General features: G+C 37.7%; 1 protein-coding gene across 1 annotated transcript; it reads right to left on the reverse strand.

Annotated features, from left to right (window-relative positions):
• Positions 1-8,893: 8,893 nt before the first annotated feature.
• Positions 8,894-9,835, reverse strand: LOC141415616 (olfactory receptor 1J21-like). Its single transcript, XM_074052628.1, has one exon. The coding sequence runs from the start codon at positions 9,833-9,835 to the stop codon at positions 8,894-8,896; it is 942 nt and encodes a 313-aa protein (XP_073908729.1).
• Between the last annotated feature and the right edge of the window lie 13,184 nt (positions 9,836-23,019).

Consider the following 23,019-nt stretch of genomic DNA (forward strand, 5'->3'; position numbering starts at 1 on the left):
AAGTTAGCCAGGCTCAGAAAGCCAAAAGCTGTATGCTCTCCCTCATATGCATATTATAGACCTAAAACAAATGCAGCAATATTGTGGACATGGGTCACGCTAAGGGGAGTACGCACAGAGGTGGGGATAGAGTGCAGGAAGGAAACCTAAAACTTGAATGTGGTTGATATGCTCACTGTACAGGAATGAATATAGAAATCTTAAACTGGCAGAGGCCACCAAGGGAAGTGGAAAAAGGAGTAGTGAAGAAGACTGAGGAGATGAACCAGGTGGGGTTTAATACTTAAGTGCATGGAAACAACACAAGGAATCCCCCTGCGTAGCTAGCTTTATCTCAGACTAGCAAAAAAGTCATATTTCTCTTTTTATATTGTGTGCATTTTCTTCTACAAAATCAGAGAAAAGGAGGCCAGAACAGGTTCAGGAGGGGTGTGGCACTGGTGGAAAGGGGGAGGTGGCAGGAAAAGGGGTAGGAGGATGAATATGGTGCAAATAATGTATACACATATATGTAAATACAAAAATGATACTATTGAAACTGTTACAGGAATCAGGGGAGGAGGATGAAGGAGATCAGTGGAGAGATGAATTCAAGTGTGATACATTTGATACATTTTAAGAACCTTTGTTCCACCAAGCACAGAAAATAAATAAATAAATGTTTCCATCATTTTTGACAATTTATTGTATATTAATTCTCCTCATACTTGTTGTTGGTAAGGTTGTGATTATTGTAGTTTTATTTGGTTCTTAATTTATTTCTGTGTCTGGTTGGCTTTTATTTGTTCTTGATATTGCTGTTCTTTGGGGGGGGGCAATACTTAGGTTTGAACTCAGTGTACCATGCTTGCTTGGCAGGTACTCTATAACTTGTGCCAAATTCCCAGCCCTTCTTTTTTGTAGTTATCTTTCAGATAAGCTGTTTTTGACTGGGGTTGGCCTTGGACCATAATCATCCTACCTATATCTCCCACATAACTGGTATTACAAGCCTGTGCCACCATGCCCAGATTATTGGTTGAGATTGAGTCTCACTAACTTTTTGCCTGAGATGGCTTTGAACAACAATTCTCCTGGTCACCATTTCTGGATAGCTGGGATTATAGATGTGTGTCAGCATTACAGGTTCCTGTTTTTCTCTTTCTGCAGATTCCTGAAGATCAAATGTGGTGCTTCAAGCATATTGAGTGGATGCTCTGACACTGAACTACACCCCCAGCTAAGAAAGAAAAATCACAAACTACTCCACTCAAACCCCAACCATGCTTAAAGTTCTGTAATACTTTAACTTAAACATTAAGAAATAAAACATCCCTTACTTGATGACCCCATCCCAAGAATACATGGCTAGGAGGTCCTCAAGACAAGCTCAGGGAAATTCCCCACTATAGCAACAGCAGAAAAAATATCAAAATGGCATAGACACTGGTCCTATGAGAGACCTCAGCATAGGGTACTCCCACACCTTATTGCTGACAAAACTGGATGAATAGCACAGAGGGTATACCATATATACTTCACACTTGACAAAATACTTCCTTAAACTACAAGGACACCAGCCTTGTGAGATTTACAGAAAAAACATGTCCTTATGTTTCCAAAACAGTATGCACCATGTCCTAATCCACTAATCACAGCAAAAGAAGCCACTGTGAAGTTCAGTTGAAATTAACCTCAACACTAAGCAAAAATCCAGTAGTCTAGAGCACATAGTCAAGAGCAGGCTGCTCCCTAAGAAGGCCCTCGCATAAGAGTGGAAGTGATATCCCTACTAAAGGATGAACAAATCTCAACAGAGAAACACAAGAAATATGAAAAATAATTCAAAATGATTCCTCCTGACATTCTGGTAACTAATTCCAATAATACCAAAGTGGGTGATATGTCAGTCATAGAATTCAAAAGAATGATTTTTAAATTTGGAGAATACAAATAAACAGCTAATTAATTAAGGAAGACAATGAAGAATATGAAAGGACAATTCAATGAAAAGAAATTCTGGAAAACAACGGATATTTTGGAAAAGAAAATCTCAATAAATTGAATTTTAAAACTCAGTCTATTCAAACTATATTACAAAGCAATAGCAATAAAAACAACATGGTACTGACACAAAAACAGACATGAAGACTTGTGGAACAGAATAGAGGACCCTGATATGAATCCACACAGCTATGCCTACCTTATTTTTGACAAGTGTCCTAAAAATACATGATGGAGAAAAGACAGCCTCTTCAACAAATGTTGTTGGGAAAAGTGGTTACCAGTCTGCAAGAAACTGAAACTAGATCCATATCTATCACCCTGTACTAGTATCATCTCAAAATGGATCAGGGACCTTAATATCAGACCTGAAACTCTGAAGTTACCACAGGAAAGAGCAGGAAACACTCTGGAACTAATAGGTATAGTCAAAGACTTCCTCAATAGAACCCCAGCAGCCCAGCAACTAGGAGAAAGGATGGACAAATGGGACTTCATAAAATTAAAAAGCTTCTACACAAAAATGAAATGGTCTTTAAACTGAAGAGACCACCCACAGAATGGAAGAAATATTTGCTAGCTATACATCAGACAAGGGACTGATAACCAGAATATACAGGGAACTTAAGAAACTAAACTCTCCAATGAACCAATTAAGAAATGGGCAACTGAACTAAACAGAACTTTCTCAAAAGAAGAAATTCAAATGGCCAAAAAACACATGAAAAAATGCTCACCATCTCTACCCATAAAGGAAATGCCAATCAAAACCACACTAAGATTCCACCTCACCCCTGTTAGAATAGCCATCATCAAAAACACCACCACCAACATGTGTTGGCAAGTATGTGGGGGAAAAGGAGCCCTTGTACACTGCTGGTGGGACTGTAAGCTGGTGCAACCACTCTGGAAAAAAATTTGGAGGCTTCTTAAAAAAACTGAACTTAGACCTGCCATATGATCCAGCAATCCCACTCCTGGGGATATACCCAAAGGAATGCAATACAGGTTACTCCAGAGGCACCTGCATACCCATGTTTATTACAGCCCTATTCACAATAGTCAAGTTATGGAAACAACCAAGATGCCCCACTACTGACGAATGGATCAAGAAAGTGTGGTACTTGTACACAATGCAATGTTACCCATCCATGAAGAAGAATGAAATCTTATCATGTAAATGGATGGAACTGGAGAACATCATTCTGAGCAAGATTAGCCAGGCTCAGAAGACCAAAAATCATATGTTCTCCCTCATATGCGCACTTTAGATCTAAGGCAAATGCAGCAATGTGGTTGGACTTGGATCACATGACAAGGGGAGAGCACATCCAGGAGATATAGGAATAGGTAGAAAACCCAAAACATTGAAGCGTTTGATGTCCCCACTCCAGAGGAACTAATAGAGAAATCTTAAAGCAACAGAGGTCAACATGAGAAGGGGATCCGGAACCAGTGTAAAGGTCAGGTAGAGATGAGTCAGCATGGGTCATAACACATGGGTACATGAAAGCAATTCTAGGAATATTTCTGTATAGCTATCCTTAACTCAACTAGCAAAAACACTTTGACTTCTTTATTATGCTTATGTCTTTTCTTCCACAAAATTAGAGATAAGGGCAGAACAGGTTCTGCCTGGAAGTGAGGCGAGAGGGAGGGAGATAATGGGGGAGCGGGACAGAGAGGAGAAATGACCCCAACAATGTGTGCACATGTGAATAAATGAATAATTTTAAAAAACTGAACAGTCACACACAAAAATAAATAAATAAATAAAAACTCAGTCTAAAGCTTTACCACTAGACTAGATCAACCAGAAGAAAGAATACTGAGGCTTGAAAACAAGGTCAATGAATTGCCACATTCTGACAGTAATTAAGAAAAAAGTAAGGAAAAATAAATGGTATATGTAATATTTACAGGGAACCATTTACAAAAACAAATTTATGTGTAATAACAACCAACAAGGGGGAAGAGCTGTGGGCTACAGACATAGAAAACCTACCCAATTAAATAATAGCAGAAAATTTCCCAAATCTTCACAAAGATTATGGATATCCAGTACACAATGCATTTAGAACCCCATGTATATATGTCCAGAAAAAACTTCTGTACAACATATTACAATTAAACTATCCAAAGTGAGTCTTACCAAATGTAAAAACTGAAAAAATTTCTTATATCTTATCATATCACAACAGAATAAAACTGGAAATCAAGAGGAAAAGAAACTACAGAAATTACACAAACACAAAGTATTTGAAAATCTCCAAGACAGAGGCACCACATCACACATAAAGGCAAACCCATCATAAAAACAGATTTCTTGAAAAAAACATTAAAGGCCAGGAAGGAATTGAATGATGCATTTTGAGCACATTCACAAGGGTGTTTAGTTTTGCTGCTCTATTCAATATAGTGTTTGGAAGTTTACCCAGAACATTAAGGCAAGAGAAAGAAATAAAAAGGATTCAAATAGGACAGAGGAAATCAAATTAGCTGTTTCCTGATTATATGATTCAATACTTAGAAGATTCTAAAGGCTCAACTAAAAGATTTTTAGATTTGATAAAAGATTTCAGCAAAGTAGCGAAGTACTCAATCAACACACAAAAATCAGGAGCTTTTACATACACTAATAATAAGGTTACTGAAAAAAAGAAACCAGGAAAAATAACTCCATTTGCAAAAGCCACAAAAACATAGCATACCTAGAAATAAACCTAACAAATGAGGCAAATGACCTATACAATGAAAACTGAAACACTGAAGAAAGAACATGAAGAAAACACTACATTATGGGAAGAACACCATGAATACCCAAGTTCTTAGATTGTGAGCATTAGTATTATTTAAATGCCCATATTACCAAAAGCAATCATCAAAATTCCACTGATATTCTTCACAAAAACTAGGGAAAAAACCCTAAAATGCATGTGGAGGCAAAAAAGATCCTGAATAGCCAAGGTAATTCTAAGCAAAAGGAATATCAAAATACACTATAAACTTTAGCTACAAAACCTCCTGGCTCTTGGCATAAAAACAGACATGTGGACCAATGGGATAGAATAGAAGACACAGAAATAAATCCACAAATCCATAGCCCTATCTTTTTGACAAAGGTAGAAAAAAAAAACATGTTGGAGAAAAGACAGCCCCTTTAACAAGTGGTATGGGAAAACTGGATATCCCTACTTTTTACCCTGAATAAAAATCAACTCAAAATGGATTAAAGACTTTAATGTGAGACCTGAAATATTGAAAATACTACAGGAAAACATAAAAAAAAACACATGAAGACATTCACACAAGTAATGAATTCCTGAATTATACCACAAGAAATAAATGAAAGAACAGACAAATGAGATCACATCAAATTAAACAACTTCTGCACAAGGGAAACTATTAACCTACAAAATTGAAAATTTGCCACCTAGTCTTCCTATAGAACATTAATATCCAGAATACATAAAGAATTCAAAAAAGTTAACAACAAAAGAACAAGTAATTCAGTCAATAAATTGGCAAGTAATCTGAACAGACACTTCTCATGAGAAGTACAAATGTCCTATAATATAGGGAAAAAGTGCTCACCATCTTTAGCTATAAAGGAAATGAATATCAAACCTACATTGGAGCCAGTGGTGATGGTTCAAGCCTATAACTCTAATTACTTGGGAGGTGGAGATTGGGAGAATAATGTTTCAGGGTCAATGCAAGCAAAAAGTTCATGAGACTCTCCTATATCAACCAATGGCTTGATGCAGTTGTGTGCATCTGTCACCCCCAGCTACAAGGAGAAGTACAAATGGAAGGATCATGGTCCAGATCAATCTGGGCATAAAGTGAGACCCAATTCTAAAAATAATCAAAGAGAAAAGGGGGATGCAAGGTAGCTCAAGTGGTAGAGCTGCTTAGCAAGCTCAAGACTCTGAGTTCAAACCCCAGTACTACCATAAAACAACAATAAAATACTACACCAAGATGCTATTTCACACCAGTAAGAATGGTTATAATCAACAACACCAAAAAACAAAGCACTAATGAGAATGTGGAGAAAAGGGAACTGTTGGTTAGAATGTAAATTAGTAGAGTCATTGCAGAAAACAGTAAGGGGGCTTCTCACACACAAGAACCTATAGATAGTTTTGATATGATCCAACTATTTCACTGCTGGGTATATATCCAAAGGAAAAGAATCCACCATACAAAAGAGAGGCCTGCATGTTCATATTTATTGCAGCATTATTCACAATGGCTAGGATATGGAATCAGATGAATGGATAAAGCAAATGTGGTGTATATACATAATGGAGTGTGAATCAGCATAAGGAAAATGAAATTATGTCATCTTCAGGAAAAATTGATGGAATTGGAGGTTACTGTGCTAAGTGAAATAAGCCAGACACAGAAAAACAAGCATCACATGTTTTCATTCATCCATGGAAAATAATTTTTTAAAAATGTCCTGACAATAAAAGACAGACTCTTAGGGAAGTGAAAAAGGATCAGGAGAGGAAGAAAATGAAAGAGGAATTGAGGGAATTAGAAAGAGTGGAAATGATCAAAGCACAATATGTACATATATTAAAATGTAGCAGTGAACCACATTGTTTTGCACAGTTAATGAGTTAATAATTTTAATTTAAAAATAAATAGTTGTTAAAGTCTTTGACTTACAACAATGAAGTTAAGTACTTGTGCCTTGAGCAGAAGCAGTTGTTCAAGGAATGAAGACAACTTTACTATTTTGAATGGGAATATCAGATATTACAATTATGTAGTAGGCCAAGAGCACTTTTTCATGTTAAAATAAAAAATAGATGGATTAAATTGCACTAAAGACATGCTCGATCACCAAGATTGCTTTGACTTCCTGATATCCTGCCTAGTCATTCTTCAACCCATACCCAGAGATGGGCTTATCACCCGTAAACACAGCTCTACCCAGAATGCCTTTGTAAACTCTATTCTCACTTCTATGCCTCATGATGCTTGACCTTCCTAGGACCTACTGTCTCCAATAGTGTTTGTGTTCACCACTTTGGGTCAGTACCTGTTCTGTCACAATCACTGTTTTTGCTACTTAGAGAAAGTCATCTTATTTCAATTTGTGACCAGGCCCAGTCACTTGATGAGAAAGAATTATATGCATAGTTACCATTGAATTAACACAACTAAAAAAACTCTGGAAATGGAAAAGAAATAACAAATAGACTGAAAGAGCAGATGGGATGGAGAAAGGTTGGATAATAGGTAAGTTATAATTAATTGGAGCAATAATTTCTGGTGTCCTATTATATTGCAGGGTATTTCTAGACAATAAAAAATACTATGTACCTCAAAAATAATAGTAGAAATTCTAAATGTTTTTGTCACAAAGAAGTAAAAAAATGTTTTAGGAAATAGATATGCTTTCCTTGATCTCACATTATGCACTATATACATATCTGGAAACATCACATGGTACCCAGTAAATATGTACCATTTATAAACAAAATAACTATTTGCTTTTTAAAGTTTTATTATCATATAATAGTTGTGCAGAGGATACACTGTAAGAGTTACAAATGTGCTTACAAAACATCTTAGTTGACTTACCCCTCCATCGTTCTCCTTCTTCCCCTTCCATCCCTGGCTTAGAACAATTTCAACAGGTTTCATTCTTCTACCTTCATACATGAATAAAAAATACATCAACAATATTCACCCTCATCACCCTTTTCTTATGACCAACCCCTCCCACTGACACCCACCCCAGAAAAGACCTATTTTACCCTCCTGCCCTTCATTTTTTTAAGTATATGTTGATAGTCCAATAGACTTTCTCCTGTTTTTCAGGCCTGTATATATCATGCTTTAATCAAATTAACCCTCACCTTACTTACTCATTCTCTATCATCATGCTCCCCTAATATTCAGCAGCTTATAGTGCAGTACTTTATATTATATTCATATATAATAGGTTCTTTCAATATTTTTCATTCTCTAGCATTCTCTTTCTCTTTCCTGCCTCCCTCTTTCCTCTTTATCTGCCTCAGACAGACTCTCAAATACAATTTTGTTTTCTTCTCACTATATGTGTATGTGCATGCATGTGTGTGTATACACATATATGATCATATATGTATCTATATATACATTTGACTTATAGGTCTGGTCTCCACATATGAGGGAAAACATACAACCTTCAACTTTTTGTGCCTGGCTTATTTGGCTTAACACTAAGTTCTCCAGTTCTGTCCATTTACTACTTTATGGCTTAATAAAATTCCATTGTGTGTATATACCACCTCAGTCTTAATGCATTGATCAGTCTTGGGGCATCCAGGTTGTTTACAAAGCTTGGCTATCATAAATAGTGCTGCAATAAACATGGGTGTGCAGATGGCTCTATCGTATCCTGCAGCACGTTCCTTTGAATATATGTACCATTTCTCTATGTCAATTATAAAAACAAAATAAATTTTTAAAAAAACCTTAACAATATTTCTAATTAAGGTTATGCACAAAATAAATTCCAAGTGTATTACAAAATTAAACACAACAATAGATCATAAATATATCAGAAGAAATTCTTATATTATCTTGAAAAAAAGAAAAAGCTTTGCTACAAAAGTCTATAAACTATACAATGAAAAAGACTAAAAGTTGTGACTACATGAAAACTTAACTGTACAAGAAAAAGATTCTATGCAAAAAGGAAAAATGTGCAAATACATTAGCTAAAACCTTTTCAAGACTCTCAGGATCAATAAGACAAAACAAACCAAAAAACATAAAAGGTGAAAGAGAAGAAAAATGAGTGTCTCATCAAGATTCATTAAAAAGATAGCAAAGTAGAAATGTAAGAATATGTGGGAGATATTGAGGAGTTCTCATATCCCATTAATAGGGAAGACAATGTCCATCACAGTGAAAATTTTCCCTTTCTGAGTGTATTTCTCAGAGCACCTTTCATATCCCGATTCCTCAGACTGTAGATAAAGGGATTCAGCATGGGCATGACCACTGTGTACAGCACAGCCACAATGACATCCTTCTCGTTAGTGTTATTAGATGAGGGGACAAAGTATAGCCCAAAAGTTGCTCCATAGTACAAAGAAACAACAGAGAGGTGAGAACCACATGTGGACAGGCCTTTGCAGATTCCCTTAATGGAAGGAGTTCTTAGGATGGTGGCCCCAATGTGGCCATAAGAGACCAGAATGCATATGAATGGCAGAGTAATGACCAGTGATCCTACAATTAAGATAACCAACTCATTTATAGTAGTGTCTGAGCTAAACAGCTTAATTAAGGCAGAGAGGTCACAGAAGAAGTGGTGAAGAGTATTGTCTATAATGAAAGAGAGACGAGCTAGGAGGAGGGTGTGCACAATGGTACCAGCAAAGGATATGACCCAGGACATAATTACTAGTAGGAAACATAGACTCTGACTCATGATTTTGGTATAGTGCAGGGGATGACAGATGGCCACATATCTGTCATAAGCCATTGAGGTGAGAAGAAAGTTGTCAATACCTCCAAAAAACAAGAAAATGTATACCTGAGAAATGCACCCAGCATAGGATATGGATTTACTGTGTGTCAGCATATTCATGAGCATCTTTGGAGCTGTGACTGATGAGAAAGAGATGTCAGTGAAGGCCAAGTGGCTGAGGAAGAAGTACATGGGGGTGTGGAGGTGAGAGTTCAGCCTGATGAGCAGAATAATGAGCAGATTCCCCAGCACTGTGGTCAGGTACATGGCCAGGAACAGAGCATAGAACATGGCTTGTTCTGGTTGGATGGGGAGACCCAGGAGGATGAATTCAGATACACTGCTCTGATTATCCCTCCTCTTGTTCATCATCCTCTGCTGCCGATGAAGTCCAAGGAAATGTGAGAAAATGTGAAGTCATTGTGATTATTACCTAATTAAAAACAAGGTTTAAACTAGTCAACATGTGCATTTTAACCTGAATATCTCAAGCTTTTTACTAACCTAATGAGCATTTGTCAACCTAGAAAACAATCAACATTTTTAACACAAACCTAAAATTATCAGATAAGATCACTAGAGAAGATCAGAATCAGAGTTCAGGAATCCATGATGGAAATCTGAGATAGGGAATTAGTGCAAGGCCAGGTCAGTAACCAGTTAGTAGAAAAACTAGTAGATGATCTCTAACAGTTTGTTGACATCTAAAACTTTATGCCTCTGAAATACAATTTGGCTAGTGTTTTATCTCCAAAGGTGCATCAAAACAGAAAGAAGCCAATAGGCTGTGTTGGAGGACTCAGATACCTGGATCTGTACTTGGTAAGAATATCAGACAAGGGCTTCAAGGTCAAGAACCTGTATCAACAACAAGTATCAGGAGATGAATCTTATATGCATTCATTACTTCATCCATTAAGAAAATTTCCCAGTCAACATTTTCAGTGTTCCATCACCTTCTTAAAACATTTGCATGGAACATGGATTAAAAAGTCTGTACCTTGAGGATTCCAAGATGGCAGCTAGAGGGAGGAAGCAGAAAGCGAGCCTCCTATAGTGAAATCTTGGAGAGATGCCAGAGACACACTTTGCAGGCATAATCACTGAGAAGAGGCATAACTTTGACCCCTCCACACCTACAGCCAGCACAGAGAATCTCCACTTCACATTAAACGGAGAAGCCAGGAGGGCCCCCAGGCTGCGAGTCACCCACGCCCAGATAGCTTGGGAAGATGCAGACCAGGTGAGCTTCGCAGCACCGCAGTACTCCCACAGACAAGCCTGGGCCAGAGCAGCATAGCCCCCTGGACACACTGACCTCCACCCGGGGAAAAAAGAGAAACTGAGTAATAAACAATAAGAACAATAAAGACACACGGGAAAGAGGGTGGGGTGCACTGAGTGCCAAAGATTGGGGGAAGGGAATCCTTCCCGAGACTGTAAATAAACAAGCCAGGTGGGCAGGAGAGGCTCTGGCAGGAACGGGGGTGGGGCGCGTGCCCAGCAACCAGGAGCAGGAAACCTGGTGAGAGTGGTGGAGGGAGAAAAATTCCACAGAAGAGGGAAGACCCACTTCCCATGTGAACTGTAAACAAACATGGTGGCTGGCAGGACAGCAGCACAGCCCAGTAATCAGGAGCAGGAAAGCTTGTGAAAGTGGTGGTGGGAGGGAAACTGCACAGGAGAGGGGGAAAGACCCACCTCCCACATGAACTGTAAATAAACACGCAGGCCTGACAATGCGAGAGCAGTGTCACCTTTCCCAGTGCTTGGAAAGGGGAAAGCCTGTAGCAGAGAGTTCCGCACAGGAGAACTCTGAACAAACAAAGCCTGCGGGGCTAGGTGAGTGCTAAGCTTACCCCAGAGATCTGCATAAACAATGCCTCCAGCAACAGCAGGCTGACAGCAGCAGACAAGGAAGCCACAGCTGCAGATACCATTCTCAGAACTGTCTCCAGACTCTTTTTTTTTCTTTTTCTCCCTACCTTTCATGAGAGAACAACTGAATTACACCTGCAAGTGGAAAAACTTACTGAAACTGTATTGCATTTGAACTTGGGACACTTGGTGGGGTTTTGTGTGTGTGTGTGTGTGTGTGTGTGTGTGTGTGTGTGTGTGTGTGTGCCTGTGTGTAGTTCTGTTCTACTTTATGCATCCCCTTTGATGAGACAACTACAGAACAACATCTGAGGCACCATCTCCAGGATTGGAGACTGAGACGGACACCCAAATTATTAAGACTGAAACTTCATTGCATTTGAACTTGGAGGTTTTTGGTTCTTTGGTTTTCTGGTTTTTTTTTTTAATTTTCTATTTTCCATTTTATTTTAATTCATATTTATATATAGATATTTCTATCATTTACTTATTTTTTATTTTTATTCTTATCTTTATTTTTTTTTACTTTTGATTTTCAATCCTCTCTGTCTCTCTAATGTCTGTTCAGCTTACTGTCAATTAGTACACTAAGGCTTCCTGTTTATACCCTTGAAACTTTCTTGTCTGAAACCTTGTTCTGCTTTCTCCTTCTTGCTTGTGTATTTGTTTTCCCCTTTTCTTTAACTTCTTGCTTTCCATCTCAGCTCACCCTTCCATTCTATATATTACCATTGTTATTATTACAAGCTAGAAAATACTTAATTGCACACAGTACAGGGACAGTAACAACACCAAAGACAATGATGGGAAGACAGAAAAAACAGGGAAACCAGTTTCCCCACAGCAAAAAATTAGTACAGGAACCAGAGGGGAAGGAAGAAAACAGAAACTCAGATCCACACTCCAACAAAATGAAGATAAACTATGCCAAAGGACCCAATGAAGCCCACAAGAATAATTTAAAAGAAGACATACTACAGGTACTCAATGAGAATTTTATAGAGATGAAACTGGATAGGGTCAACCAAAATGAACAGGAGACACTCAAGAAATTCCAAGACAACAAAAATAGAGAATTTGAAAAAGCAAAAGAAATAAAGGAAACCATAGAAGCACTGTATAAACACCAAAGTGAAACAGAGAACATGATGAATAAAAGGATAAATGAACTCAGGACAAAAATTGACAACATTAAAGAGGAAACCACCCAGGATATGGAAAACCTCAGAAAAAAAAATGAAACAGAACTGCAAAACAAAACGGAAGACCAATCCAGCAGAATAGAACAAACAGAAGACAGAATCTCAGAACTTGAAGATGAAATGGTAATTAAAGGAAAAACCAAAGAACTATTAATTAAACAACTCAAGACCTGTGAAAAGAAAATGCAAGAACTCACTGACTCCATCAAAAGACCAAACTTGAGAATCATGGGCATCCAAGAAGGAGAAGAGGTGTAAGAGAAGGGTATGCGTAATCTATTCAACAAAATCATAATGGAAAATTTCCCAAATCTAGAGAAAGATATTCCCATCCAGATGCAAGAGGCCTCCAGGACACCAAACAGACCAGATCAAAATAGAACTACCCCACGACATATCATCATTAAAACAAGTTCAGAAAATAAGGAAAGAATATTGAAGACAGAAACTAAAACAATATGTGACCACAAAGCCACCACTACAAAAGATTCTGCAAGGGATCCTGGACACAGAAAGTGACACCCAACTTAACCATGAAAAGACAGGAAAAGAAAAAGAAAGACAGTAGAGGGTAACCTCCACTTAGGTACACACAATCAAACCTTTGAACAACTAAGACAACTAAATGACAGGAATCACCACATACCTATCAGTACTAACAATTAATGTTAACGGAATAATTCACTCATCAAAAGGCACTGCTTGACAAAATGGATTAAAAAGGAAGATCCAACAATTTGTTGCTTACAGGAGACCCATCTCACTGACAGAAATAAGCATAGGCTAAGAATGAAAGGCTGGAAGAAGATTTACCAGGCCAATGGACCCCGAAAACAGGCAGGAGTAGCAATACTTATCTCTGACAAAGTAGACTTCAAACCTACATTGATCAAACAAGATAAAGAAGGACATTCCATACTAATAAAAGGGGAAATAGACCAAAAGGAAATAATAATCGTCAACCTGTATGCACCCAATGTCAATGCACCCAATTTCATCAAACATACCCTGAAAGACCTAAAAGCAAATATAAATGCCAACACAGTGGTTGTGGGAGACTTTAACACCCCATTACCATCAATACATTGGTCATTCAAACAAAAAATCAATAAAGATATCCAAGATCTAAAATATACAATAGATCAAATGGACCTACTTGATGTCTACAGAACATTTCATCCAATGTCTACACAATATACATTCTTCTCAGCAGCCCATGGAACCTTCTCCAAAATAGATCATATCCTAGAGCACAAAGCAAGCCTCAGCAAATATAAGAAAAGAGAAATTGTACCATGCATACTATCTGATCACAATGCAGTAAAAGTAGAACTCAACAACAGAATTAAAGACAAAAAACATGCAAACAGCTAGAAACTAAATAACTCACTACTTAATGAACAATGGATCATTGATGAAATAAAAGAGGAAATTAAAAAGTTCCTGGAAGTCAATGAAAATAAAAACACAACCTACCGGAACCTATGGGACACAGCAAAGGCAGTCCTGAGAGGAAAGTTTTTAGCCATGAGTGCATATATTAAAAAGACTGAAAGATCCCAAATAAATGACCTAATGATACATCTCAAACTCCTAGAAAAACAAGAACAAGCAAATCCCACAACAAATAGAATTAAAGAAATAATAAAAATAAGAGCTGATATCAATGAAATAGAAACCAAAAAAGCCATACAAAGAATTAATGAAACAAAAAGCTGGTTCTTTGAAAAAATAAACAAGATCAATAGACCCCTGGCAAACCCGACTAAAATGAGGAGAGAAAAAACCCAAATGAGTAGAATCAGGAATGCAAAAGGAGAGATAACAACAAACACCATGGAAGTCCAGGAAATCATCAGAGGCTACTTCGAGAACCTATATTCAAATAAATTTGAAAATCTTAATGAAATGGACAGATTTCTAGATACATATGATCATCCAAAACTGAACCAAGAAGAATTTAATCACCTGAATAGATCTATAACACAAAATGAAATTGAAGCAGCAATCAAGAGTCTCCCCAAAAAGAAAAGTCCAGGACCTGATGGATTCTCTGCTGAATTCTATCAGACCTTTAAAGAAGAACTGATACCAACCAGCCTTAAACTGTTCCACAAAATAGAAAGGGAAGGAAAACTGCCAAACACATTTTATGAAGCCAGTATTACACTTATCCCAAAATCAGGCAAAGACACCTCCAAAAAGAAGAACTATAGGCCAATCTCATTTAATGAACATTGATGCAAAAATCCTCAACAAAATAATGGCAAACTGAATTCAACAATACATCAAAAAGATTATTCACCTCGACCAAGTAAGCTTTATCCCAGGGATGCAGGGGTGGTTCAACATATGAAAATCAATAAACGTAATAAACCACATTAACAGAAGCAAAGACAAATGCCACTTGATCATCTCAATAGATGCAGAAAAAGCCTTTGATAAGATCCAACACCATTTTATGATAAAAGCTCTAAGAAAACTAGGACTAGAAGGAAAGTACCTCAACATTATAAAAGCTATATATGACAAACCTACAGCCAGCATTATACTTAACAGAGAAAAACTGAAACCATTCCATCTAAAATCAGGAACCAGACAAGGATGCCTACTATCTCCACTCCTATTCAACATAGTACTGCAATTCCTAGCCAGAGCAATTAGGCAAGAAGAAGGAATAAAAGGAATACAAATAGGTAAAGAAACTGTCAAAATATCCCTATTTGCAGACGACATGATCCTATACCTTAAAGACCCAAAAACTCTACTCAGAAGCTTCTAGACATCAAAAATAGCTACAGCAAGGTAGCATGATATAAAATCAACATAGAAAAATCATTAGCATTTCTATACACTAGCAATGAGCAAACTGAAAAAGAATGTATGAAAACAATTCCATTTACAATAGCCTCAAACAAAATCAAATATCTAGGTGTAACCCTAACAAAAGGTGTAAATGACCTCTACAAGGAAAACTATAAACTTCTGAAGAAAGAGATTGAGGAAGACTATAGAAAGTGGAGAGATCTCCCATGCTCATGGATTGGTAGAATCAACATAGTAAAAATGTCGATACTCCCAAAAGTAATCTACATGTTTAATGCAATTCCCATCAAAATTCCAATGACATTCGTTAAAGAGATTGAAAAATCTACTGTGAAATTTATATGGAAACACAAGAGGCCACGAATAGCCAAGGCAATACTCAGTCAAAAGAACAATGCAGGAGGTATCACAATACCTGACTTCAAACTATATTACAAAGCAATAACAATAAAAACAGCATGGTACTGGCACAAAAATAGACATGAAGACCAGTGGAACAGAATAGAGGACCCAGATATGAAGCCACACAACTATAACCAACTTGTCTTTGACAAAGGAGCTAAAAACATACGATGGAGAAATAGCAGCCTCTTCAACAAAAACTGCTAGGAAAACTGGTTAGCAGTCTGCAAAAAACTGAAACTAGATCCATGTATATCACCCTATACCAAGATTAACTCAAAATGGATCAAGGATCTTAATATCAGACCACAAACTCTAAAGTTGATACAGAAAAGAGTAGGAAATACTCTGGAGTTAGTAGGTATAGGTAAGAACTTTCTCAACGAAACCCCAGCAGCACAGCAACTAAGAGATAACATAGATAAATGGGATCTCATAAAACTAAAAAGCTTCTGTTCATCAAAAGAAATGGTCTCTAAACTGAAGAGAACACCCACAGAGTTGGAAAAAATATTTGCCAGCTACACATCAGACAAAGGACTGATAACCAGAACATATAGGGAACTTAAAAAACTAAATTCTCCCAAAACTAATGAACCAATAAAGAAATGGGCAAGTGAACTAAACAGAACTTTCTCAAAAGAAGAAATTCAAATGGCCAAAAAACACATGAAAAAATGCTCACCATCTCTAGCAATAAAGGAAATGCAAATTAAAAACACACTAAGATTCCACTTCAACCCTGTTAGAATAGCCATCATCAGCAACACCACCAACAATAGGTGTTGGTGAGGATACAGGGAAAAAGAAACCCTCTTACACTGTTGGTGGTATTGTAAACTAGTACAACCACTCTGGAAAAAAATTTGGAGGCTACTTAAAAAGCTAAACATTGATATACCATTTGATCTAGCAATACCACTCTTGGGGATATCCCCAAAAGACTGTGACACAGGTTACTCCAGAGGCACCTGCACACCCATGTTTATTGCGGCACTATTCACAATAGCCAAGTTATAGAAACAGCCAAGATGCCCCACTACTGATGAATGGATCAAGAAAATGTGGTATTTATACACAATGGAATTTTATGCAGCCATGAAGAAGAATGAAATGTTATCATTCGCTGGTAAATGGATGGAATTGGAAAACATCATTCTGAGTGAGGTTAGCCTAGCCCCAAAGACCAAAAATCATATGTTCTCCCTCATATGCGGACATTAGATCAAGGGCAAACACAACAAGGGGATTGAACTTTGAGCACATGATAAAAGCGAGAGCACACAAGAGAGGGTGAGGATAGGTAAGACACCTAAAAAATTAGCTAGCATTTGTTGCTCTTAATGCAGAGAAACTAAAGCAGATACCTTAAAAGCAACTGAGGCCAATAGGAAAAGTTTACCAGGAACTACAGAAAAGGTTAGATTAAAAAGAATTAACCTAGAAGGCAACACACAGGCACAGGAAATTAATGTGAGTCAACTCCCTGTATAGCTATCCTTATCTCAACCAGCAAAGACACTTGTTCCTTCCTATTATTGCTGATATTCTCTCTTCAACAAAATTAGAGATAAGGGCAAAATAGTTTCTGCTGGGTATTGAGGAGGTGGGGGGGAGAGGGAGGGGGTAGAGTGGGTGGTAAGGAGGGGGTGCGGGCAGGGGGGAGAAATGACCCAAGCCTTGTATACACATATGAATAATAAAACAATAAAAAAAAGAAGGGTTGAGAAAAAGAAAAATAAACAAAATAGGCAAGAGACAGAAAGTATATGAGATGAAGGAGTTTAAGACTGAAAGAAAGTGCAATAAAACTAATATAGAGAAAGACAAATGACTAAAAAGGAAAGAAAAATGCCAGTTAACATTTCTTCCTTCCTGAGGAGATAGAGAATGGAGATAATTTTTCCCAGGTTTGTGGTTTTGCAATTTACTTGGTATGGGGGGCAATAGGGTATTGAGTCATTTTCTCTTTAATGTACAAAAGGCTATTTTCAGGCTGCCCTCCCTTTCTTGTCAAGGCCCACCACTGGACTAAATTCTTGCAAGAGTTTTCCATACTTAGACCCTACAACAGGGGAAATGCAAGAGCTGCCCTCAACTGCTCTCATCAGCTGAGCCTTAAGACTGCCAAGTTGGATAACCCCTCACACCACAGATACTGTTTGTGCATGTGTGGATGTAGGTAATGTCTGAGCAGGCTGTGTTTCCACTAAGAGCCTCTTGAGCTCTGAGAGTGTAAAACCCAGTGTAAAACAATATGCATGGGTGGCATGAGGAATGGGGTACTGAATGTTTTTGTGTGCCCTAGCCATAATGATCTCTATCCTACAACTTCCCACTTTTGCTGGTCCCATTCATAGCTGGTCTTGCTTTTCTTCCCAGAGGTTGGGCCACAGTTCCAAGCTGTAGATACCATGGTTTCCCTTGGCATTGTAACCTGCACTGCCCACAAAGAAGATTTAATAATTTGCATCCAAGTCACAACCAATTTTCTGCACCAACACTGACTCCTACTGTGATCATTGACTTAGCAAGTGAAGAGGGGGAGGCCTTTGGAGCTCAGACATATAAAAATTGCAGGACATTAAGCTCTGTGTGCCCAAAATGTTTGACTGTAAGACTCCTGTTAAACTGACTTCCCACCACAACATCAGTGAGAAAGATAGGAGGTGCAAGTGACTCCCTGTACAGCATCTCCTTACTGAGGAGATTACAGACCTCCCATTTTAAACTGTACTTTTGCAAAGTGCCAGATTGAGGGCCTGTGGAGATCACCAAGGTTTTCCTTTTCTCCTTTTCTTAAAGTCCTCATGAGGGGATTTCTCCCCCATCCCTACTGTTTTGCCTAGTACTTACTGTTAGTGTCAACTATATCTTTTACAAATCTAAAGTCAATATATCTGGATTTCACCTGGTCTTTAACTGTCTTACTATTAATGGTTGCACTGCTGTGCCTTCCCACACCACACACCTCTCCCTGCAGCCATGCACCTAATATTTTCTTTCATACTTGTGGAGATGCAGGGAAAAAATGGTTGTCTCTAATCAACCGTCTTTCCTTGCTATCTATTACACTTTTTAATTTGAATTTATTGAACCATCATTGCTTTCCTGAAATGAAAACAACTTGATCATAATATATCATCTTTTACTTATTTTTTATTGTTTATACATTTATTCATATGTGTATACATTGTTTGGGGCACCTCTCTGCCTGCCCCTGAACCTCTTCCCTACCCCCACACACCCTGCTCCAGGCAGAACCTGTTCTGCCCTATTTTCCAATTTTGTTGAAGGGAAAACAAGAAATAATATGAAAAAACATAGCATTTTAGCTAATTTGAAATAAAGACAGCTATACAGAGAGATTCCTATCATTGCTTCCAAGCGCATGTGTATTACAACCCGTATTGGTTCATCTCCACCAGACCTGTTCATTACTTCTCTGTCACCTTACCATAGTGGCCGCTGCCAGTTTAAGATTACTTTGTTCTCTCCTCTGCAGTGGGCACGTCAACAACTTCCAAGTTTAAGGTTTCCTTCCCTTTACCTATTCCTCCTGTATGTGCTCTCCTATTAGTGTGTGATCCATGTCTAATAATATTACTGCATTTGTTTTAGGTCTATAATCCATATATGAGAAAGAACATATGATTTTTGGCCTTCTGATCTGGCTAACTTTGCTTAAGATGATGTTCTCCAGTTCCATCCATTTACTTGCGAATGACAAAATTTCATTCTTTGTGGCTGAGTAAAATTCTATTGTGTATAAATAGCACATTTTCTTAATCCATTCACCAGTTGTGGGGCATCTTGGCTGTTTCCATAGCTTGGCTATTGTGAATAGTGCTGCAATAAATAGGGGCATGCAGGTGCCTTTGGAATAACCTGAGTAGCACTGCTTTGGGTATAGCCCTAGGAGTGGTATTGCTGGATCATTAGGCAGTTCTATGTTTAGTTTTTTAAGGAGCCTCCATGTTGTTTTCCAAAGTGGCTGTACTAGCTTACCTTCCCACCAACAGTGTAGGAAGCTTCCTCTTTCCCTGCATCCTCTGCCAAAAATTGTTGTTGGTGGTGTTTTTGATGATAGCTATTCTAACAGAAGTGAGGTGGAATCTTAATGTGGTTTTGATTTGCATTTCCTTTATGGCCAGAGATGGTGTGCATTTTTTCATGTGTTTCTTGGCCATTTGGGTTTCTTCCTTTGATAAAGTTCTGTTTAGTTCATTTGCCCACTTCTTTACTGGTTCATTGATTTTTTTCAGAGTTTAGTTTTTTGAGCTCTCTGTATATTCTGGTTGTCAGTACTTTGTCGGATGTATAGCTAGCAAATATTTTCACCTACTGTGTGGGTGGTCTCTTCTATTTAGAGACCATTTCTTTTATTGTGCAGAAGCTTTTTAATTTCATGTAGTCCCATTTGTCCATTCTAGTTGCTAGGCTGCTAGAGTTCTATTGAGGAAGACTTTGCCTATACCTATTGCTTCCAGGGTGGTCCCTGTTCTTTCCTGTACTAACTTCAGAGTTTCTAGTCTGATATTAAGGTCTTTAATACACTTTGTGTTGGTACTAGTACAGGGTGATAGGCATGGATCTAGTTTCAGTGTTTTGCAGGCAGATAACCACTTTTCCCAGCAACATTTGATGAAAAGGCTGTCTATTCTCCATTGTATGTTTTTGGCACCTTTGTCAAAAATAGGTCGGCATAGCAGTGTGGATTCATATCCGGGTCCTCTATTCTGTTGCACTTGTCTTCGTATCTGTTTTTGTGCCAGTACCATGCTGGTTTTGCTGGGTTTTTTTTTTTTTTTTTTTTTTTGCTATGGCTCTGTAGTATAGTCTGAAGTCAGGTATTGTAATACTTCCAGGTTTGCTCTTTTTGCTGAGTACTGCCTTGGCTATTCATGGTATTTGTGTTTCCAAATGTACTTTAGGGTAGATTTTTCGATCTCTGTGATGAGTATCATTGGGCTATTAATGGGAATTGCACTGAACATGTAGCTTGCTTTTGGTAGTATAGCCATTTTTACTATGTTGATTCTACCAATCCCTGAGTACAGGAGATCTTTCCACCTTCTGTAGTCTTCCTCAATCTCTTTCTTCAGAGGTTTGTAGCTCTCCTTGTGGAGGTTATTCACATCCTTTGTTAAGTTTATTCCTAGGTAGTTGATTTCTTTAAGCCTATGGTAATTGGAATTATTTTCCTGTATTCTTTGTCTATTTGTTCATTTTTGGTGTATAGAAGGGCTACTGATTTTTCTAAGTTCATTTGGTTTCCTGCTACATTGCTGAAGCTGTTTATGGTGTCTAGGAGTTTTGGGGTAGAGTTTTTTGGATCTTTGAGGTATAGGATCATGTCCTTTGCAAATAAGGATATTATGACAATTTCTTTACCAATTTATATTCCTTTTATTACTTTTTCTTGCCTTATTGCTCTGGCTAGGAATTCCAGGACTATGTTAGTAGGAGTGGGGAAAGTGGACACCCTTGTTTCATTCCTGTTTTTTATAAGAAATGATTTCAGTTTTTCCCCATTAAGTATGATGTTAGCTTTGGTTTGCCATATATAGCCTTTATAATGTTGAGGTACATTCCTTCTTTTTTATTGTTTATACATTTATTTATATGTGTATACATTGTTGGGCCACCTCTCATAGTATCAACTCAAAGTGATTTAAGACATTAATATAGACCCAAAACTCTGAAGTTAGTGCAAAAAAGAGCAGGGAACACTCTGGAAGCAATAAGTATAGGCAAAGACTTCCTTAATAGAACTCCAGCAGCCCAGCAACTAACAGTAAAGATGGACAAATGGGACTACATGAAATTAAAAAGCTTCTGCACAATAAAAGAAATGGTCTCTAAATAGAAGAGACCACCCACACAGTGGGAGAAAATATTTGCTAGCTATACATCCGACAAAGTACAGATAACCAGAATATACAGGGACCTCAAAAAACTAAACTCTGAAAAAATCAATGAACCAAAAAAAAGTGAGCTACTAAGATAAGCAGAACATTTTTTTGGAAAAAATCCAAAAGACAAAAAAACACAGGAAAAATGCACACCATCTCTGGCCATAAAGGAAATGCAAGTCAAAACCACATTAAGATTCCACCTCACTTCTGTTAGAATAGCTATCATCAAAAACACCACCAACAACAACTGTTGGTGAGGATGCAGGAAAAAAAGGAAGCCTCATACACTGCTGGTGGGAATGCAAGCTAGTACAACCACTTTGGAAAACAATATGGAAGCTCCTTAAAAAACTAAACATAGATCTGCCTTATGATCCAGCAATACCACTCCTAGGGCTATACCCAAAGCAGTGCTACTCAGGTTATTCCAAAGGCACCATATTTATTGCAGCACTATTCACAATAGCCAAGCTATGGAAACAGCCAAGGTGCCCCACTACTTATGAATGGATTAAGAAAATGTGGTATTTATACCCAGTGGAATTTTACTCAGCCACAAAGAAGAATAAAATTATGTCATTTGCAAATAAATGGATGGAACTGGAGAATATCATCTTAAGTGAAGTTATCCAGACTCAGAAGGTACATTCCTTCTATTCCTAGATTTCTTAAACCTTTTATCATGAAGTCGTGTTTGATCTTTTCAAAGGCTTTTTCTGCATCTATTGAGATGATCAAGTGGTTTTTTTCTTTGATTCTGTTAATGTGCTATATTACATTTATTGATTTGCATATGTTGAACCACCCCTGCATCCCTAGAATGAAACCAACTAGGTTGTGGTAAATGCTCTTTCTGATATGTTGTTGGATTTGCTTTACCATTATTTATTGAGGATTTTTGCATTGATATTCATTGAGAACATTGGCCTATAGTTCTCCTTTTTGGATATGTCTTTGTCAGATTTGGGATGAGTGTAATACTGGCTTCATAGAATGAGTTACTCAGTGTTCCTTCCCTTTCGATTTTGTGGAAAACTTTAAGGAGAGTTGGTATTAGTTGTTATTTAAAGGTCTGATAGAATTCAGCTGAGAATTCGTCAGGTCCTGGGCTTTCCTTTTTTGGGAGACTTTATCACTGCTTCAATTTCATTTCATGTTATAGATCTGCGTAGGTGGTTAGTATCCTCTTGGTTCAGTTTTGGATGGTCATACCTATCTGAAATTTTGTCCATTTCTTCAAGATTTTCAAATTTATTGGAATGTAGGTTCTCAAAGTAGTCTCTGATGATTCCCTAGATTTCCTTGGTGTTTGTTGTTATCTCCCCTT

Source organism: Castor canadensis, chromosome 13 (assembly GCF_047511655.1).
Source record: "Castor canadensis chromosome 13, mCasCan1.hap1v2, whole genome shotgun sequence".
NCBI classification, from domain to species: domain Eukaryota; kingdom Metazoa; phylum Chordata; class Mammalia; order Rodentia; family Castoridae; genus Castor; species Castor canadensis.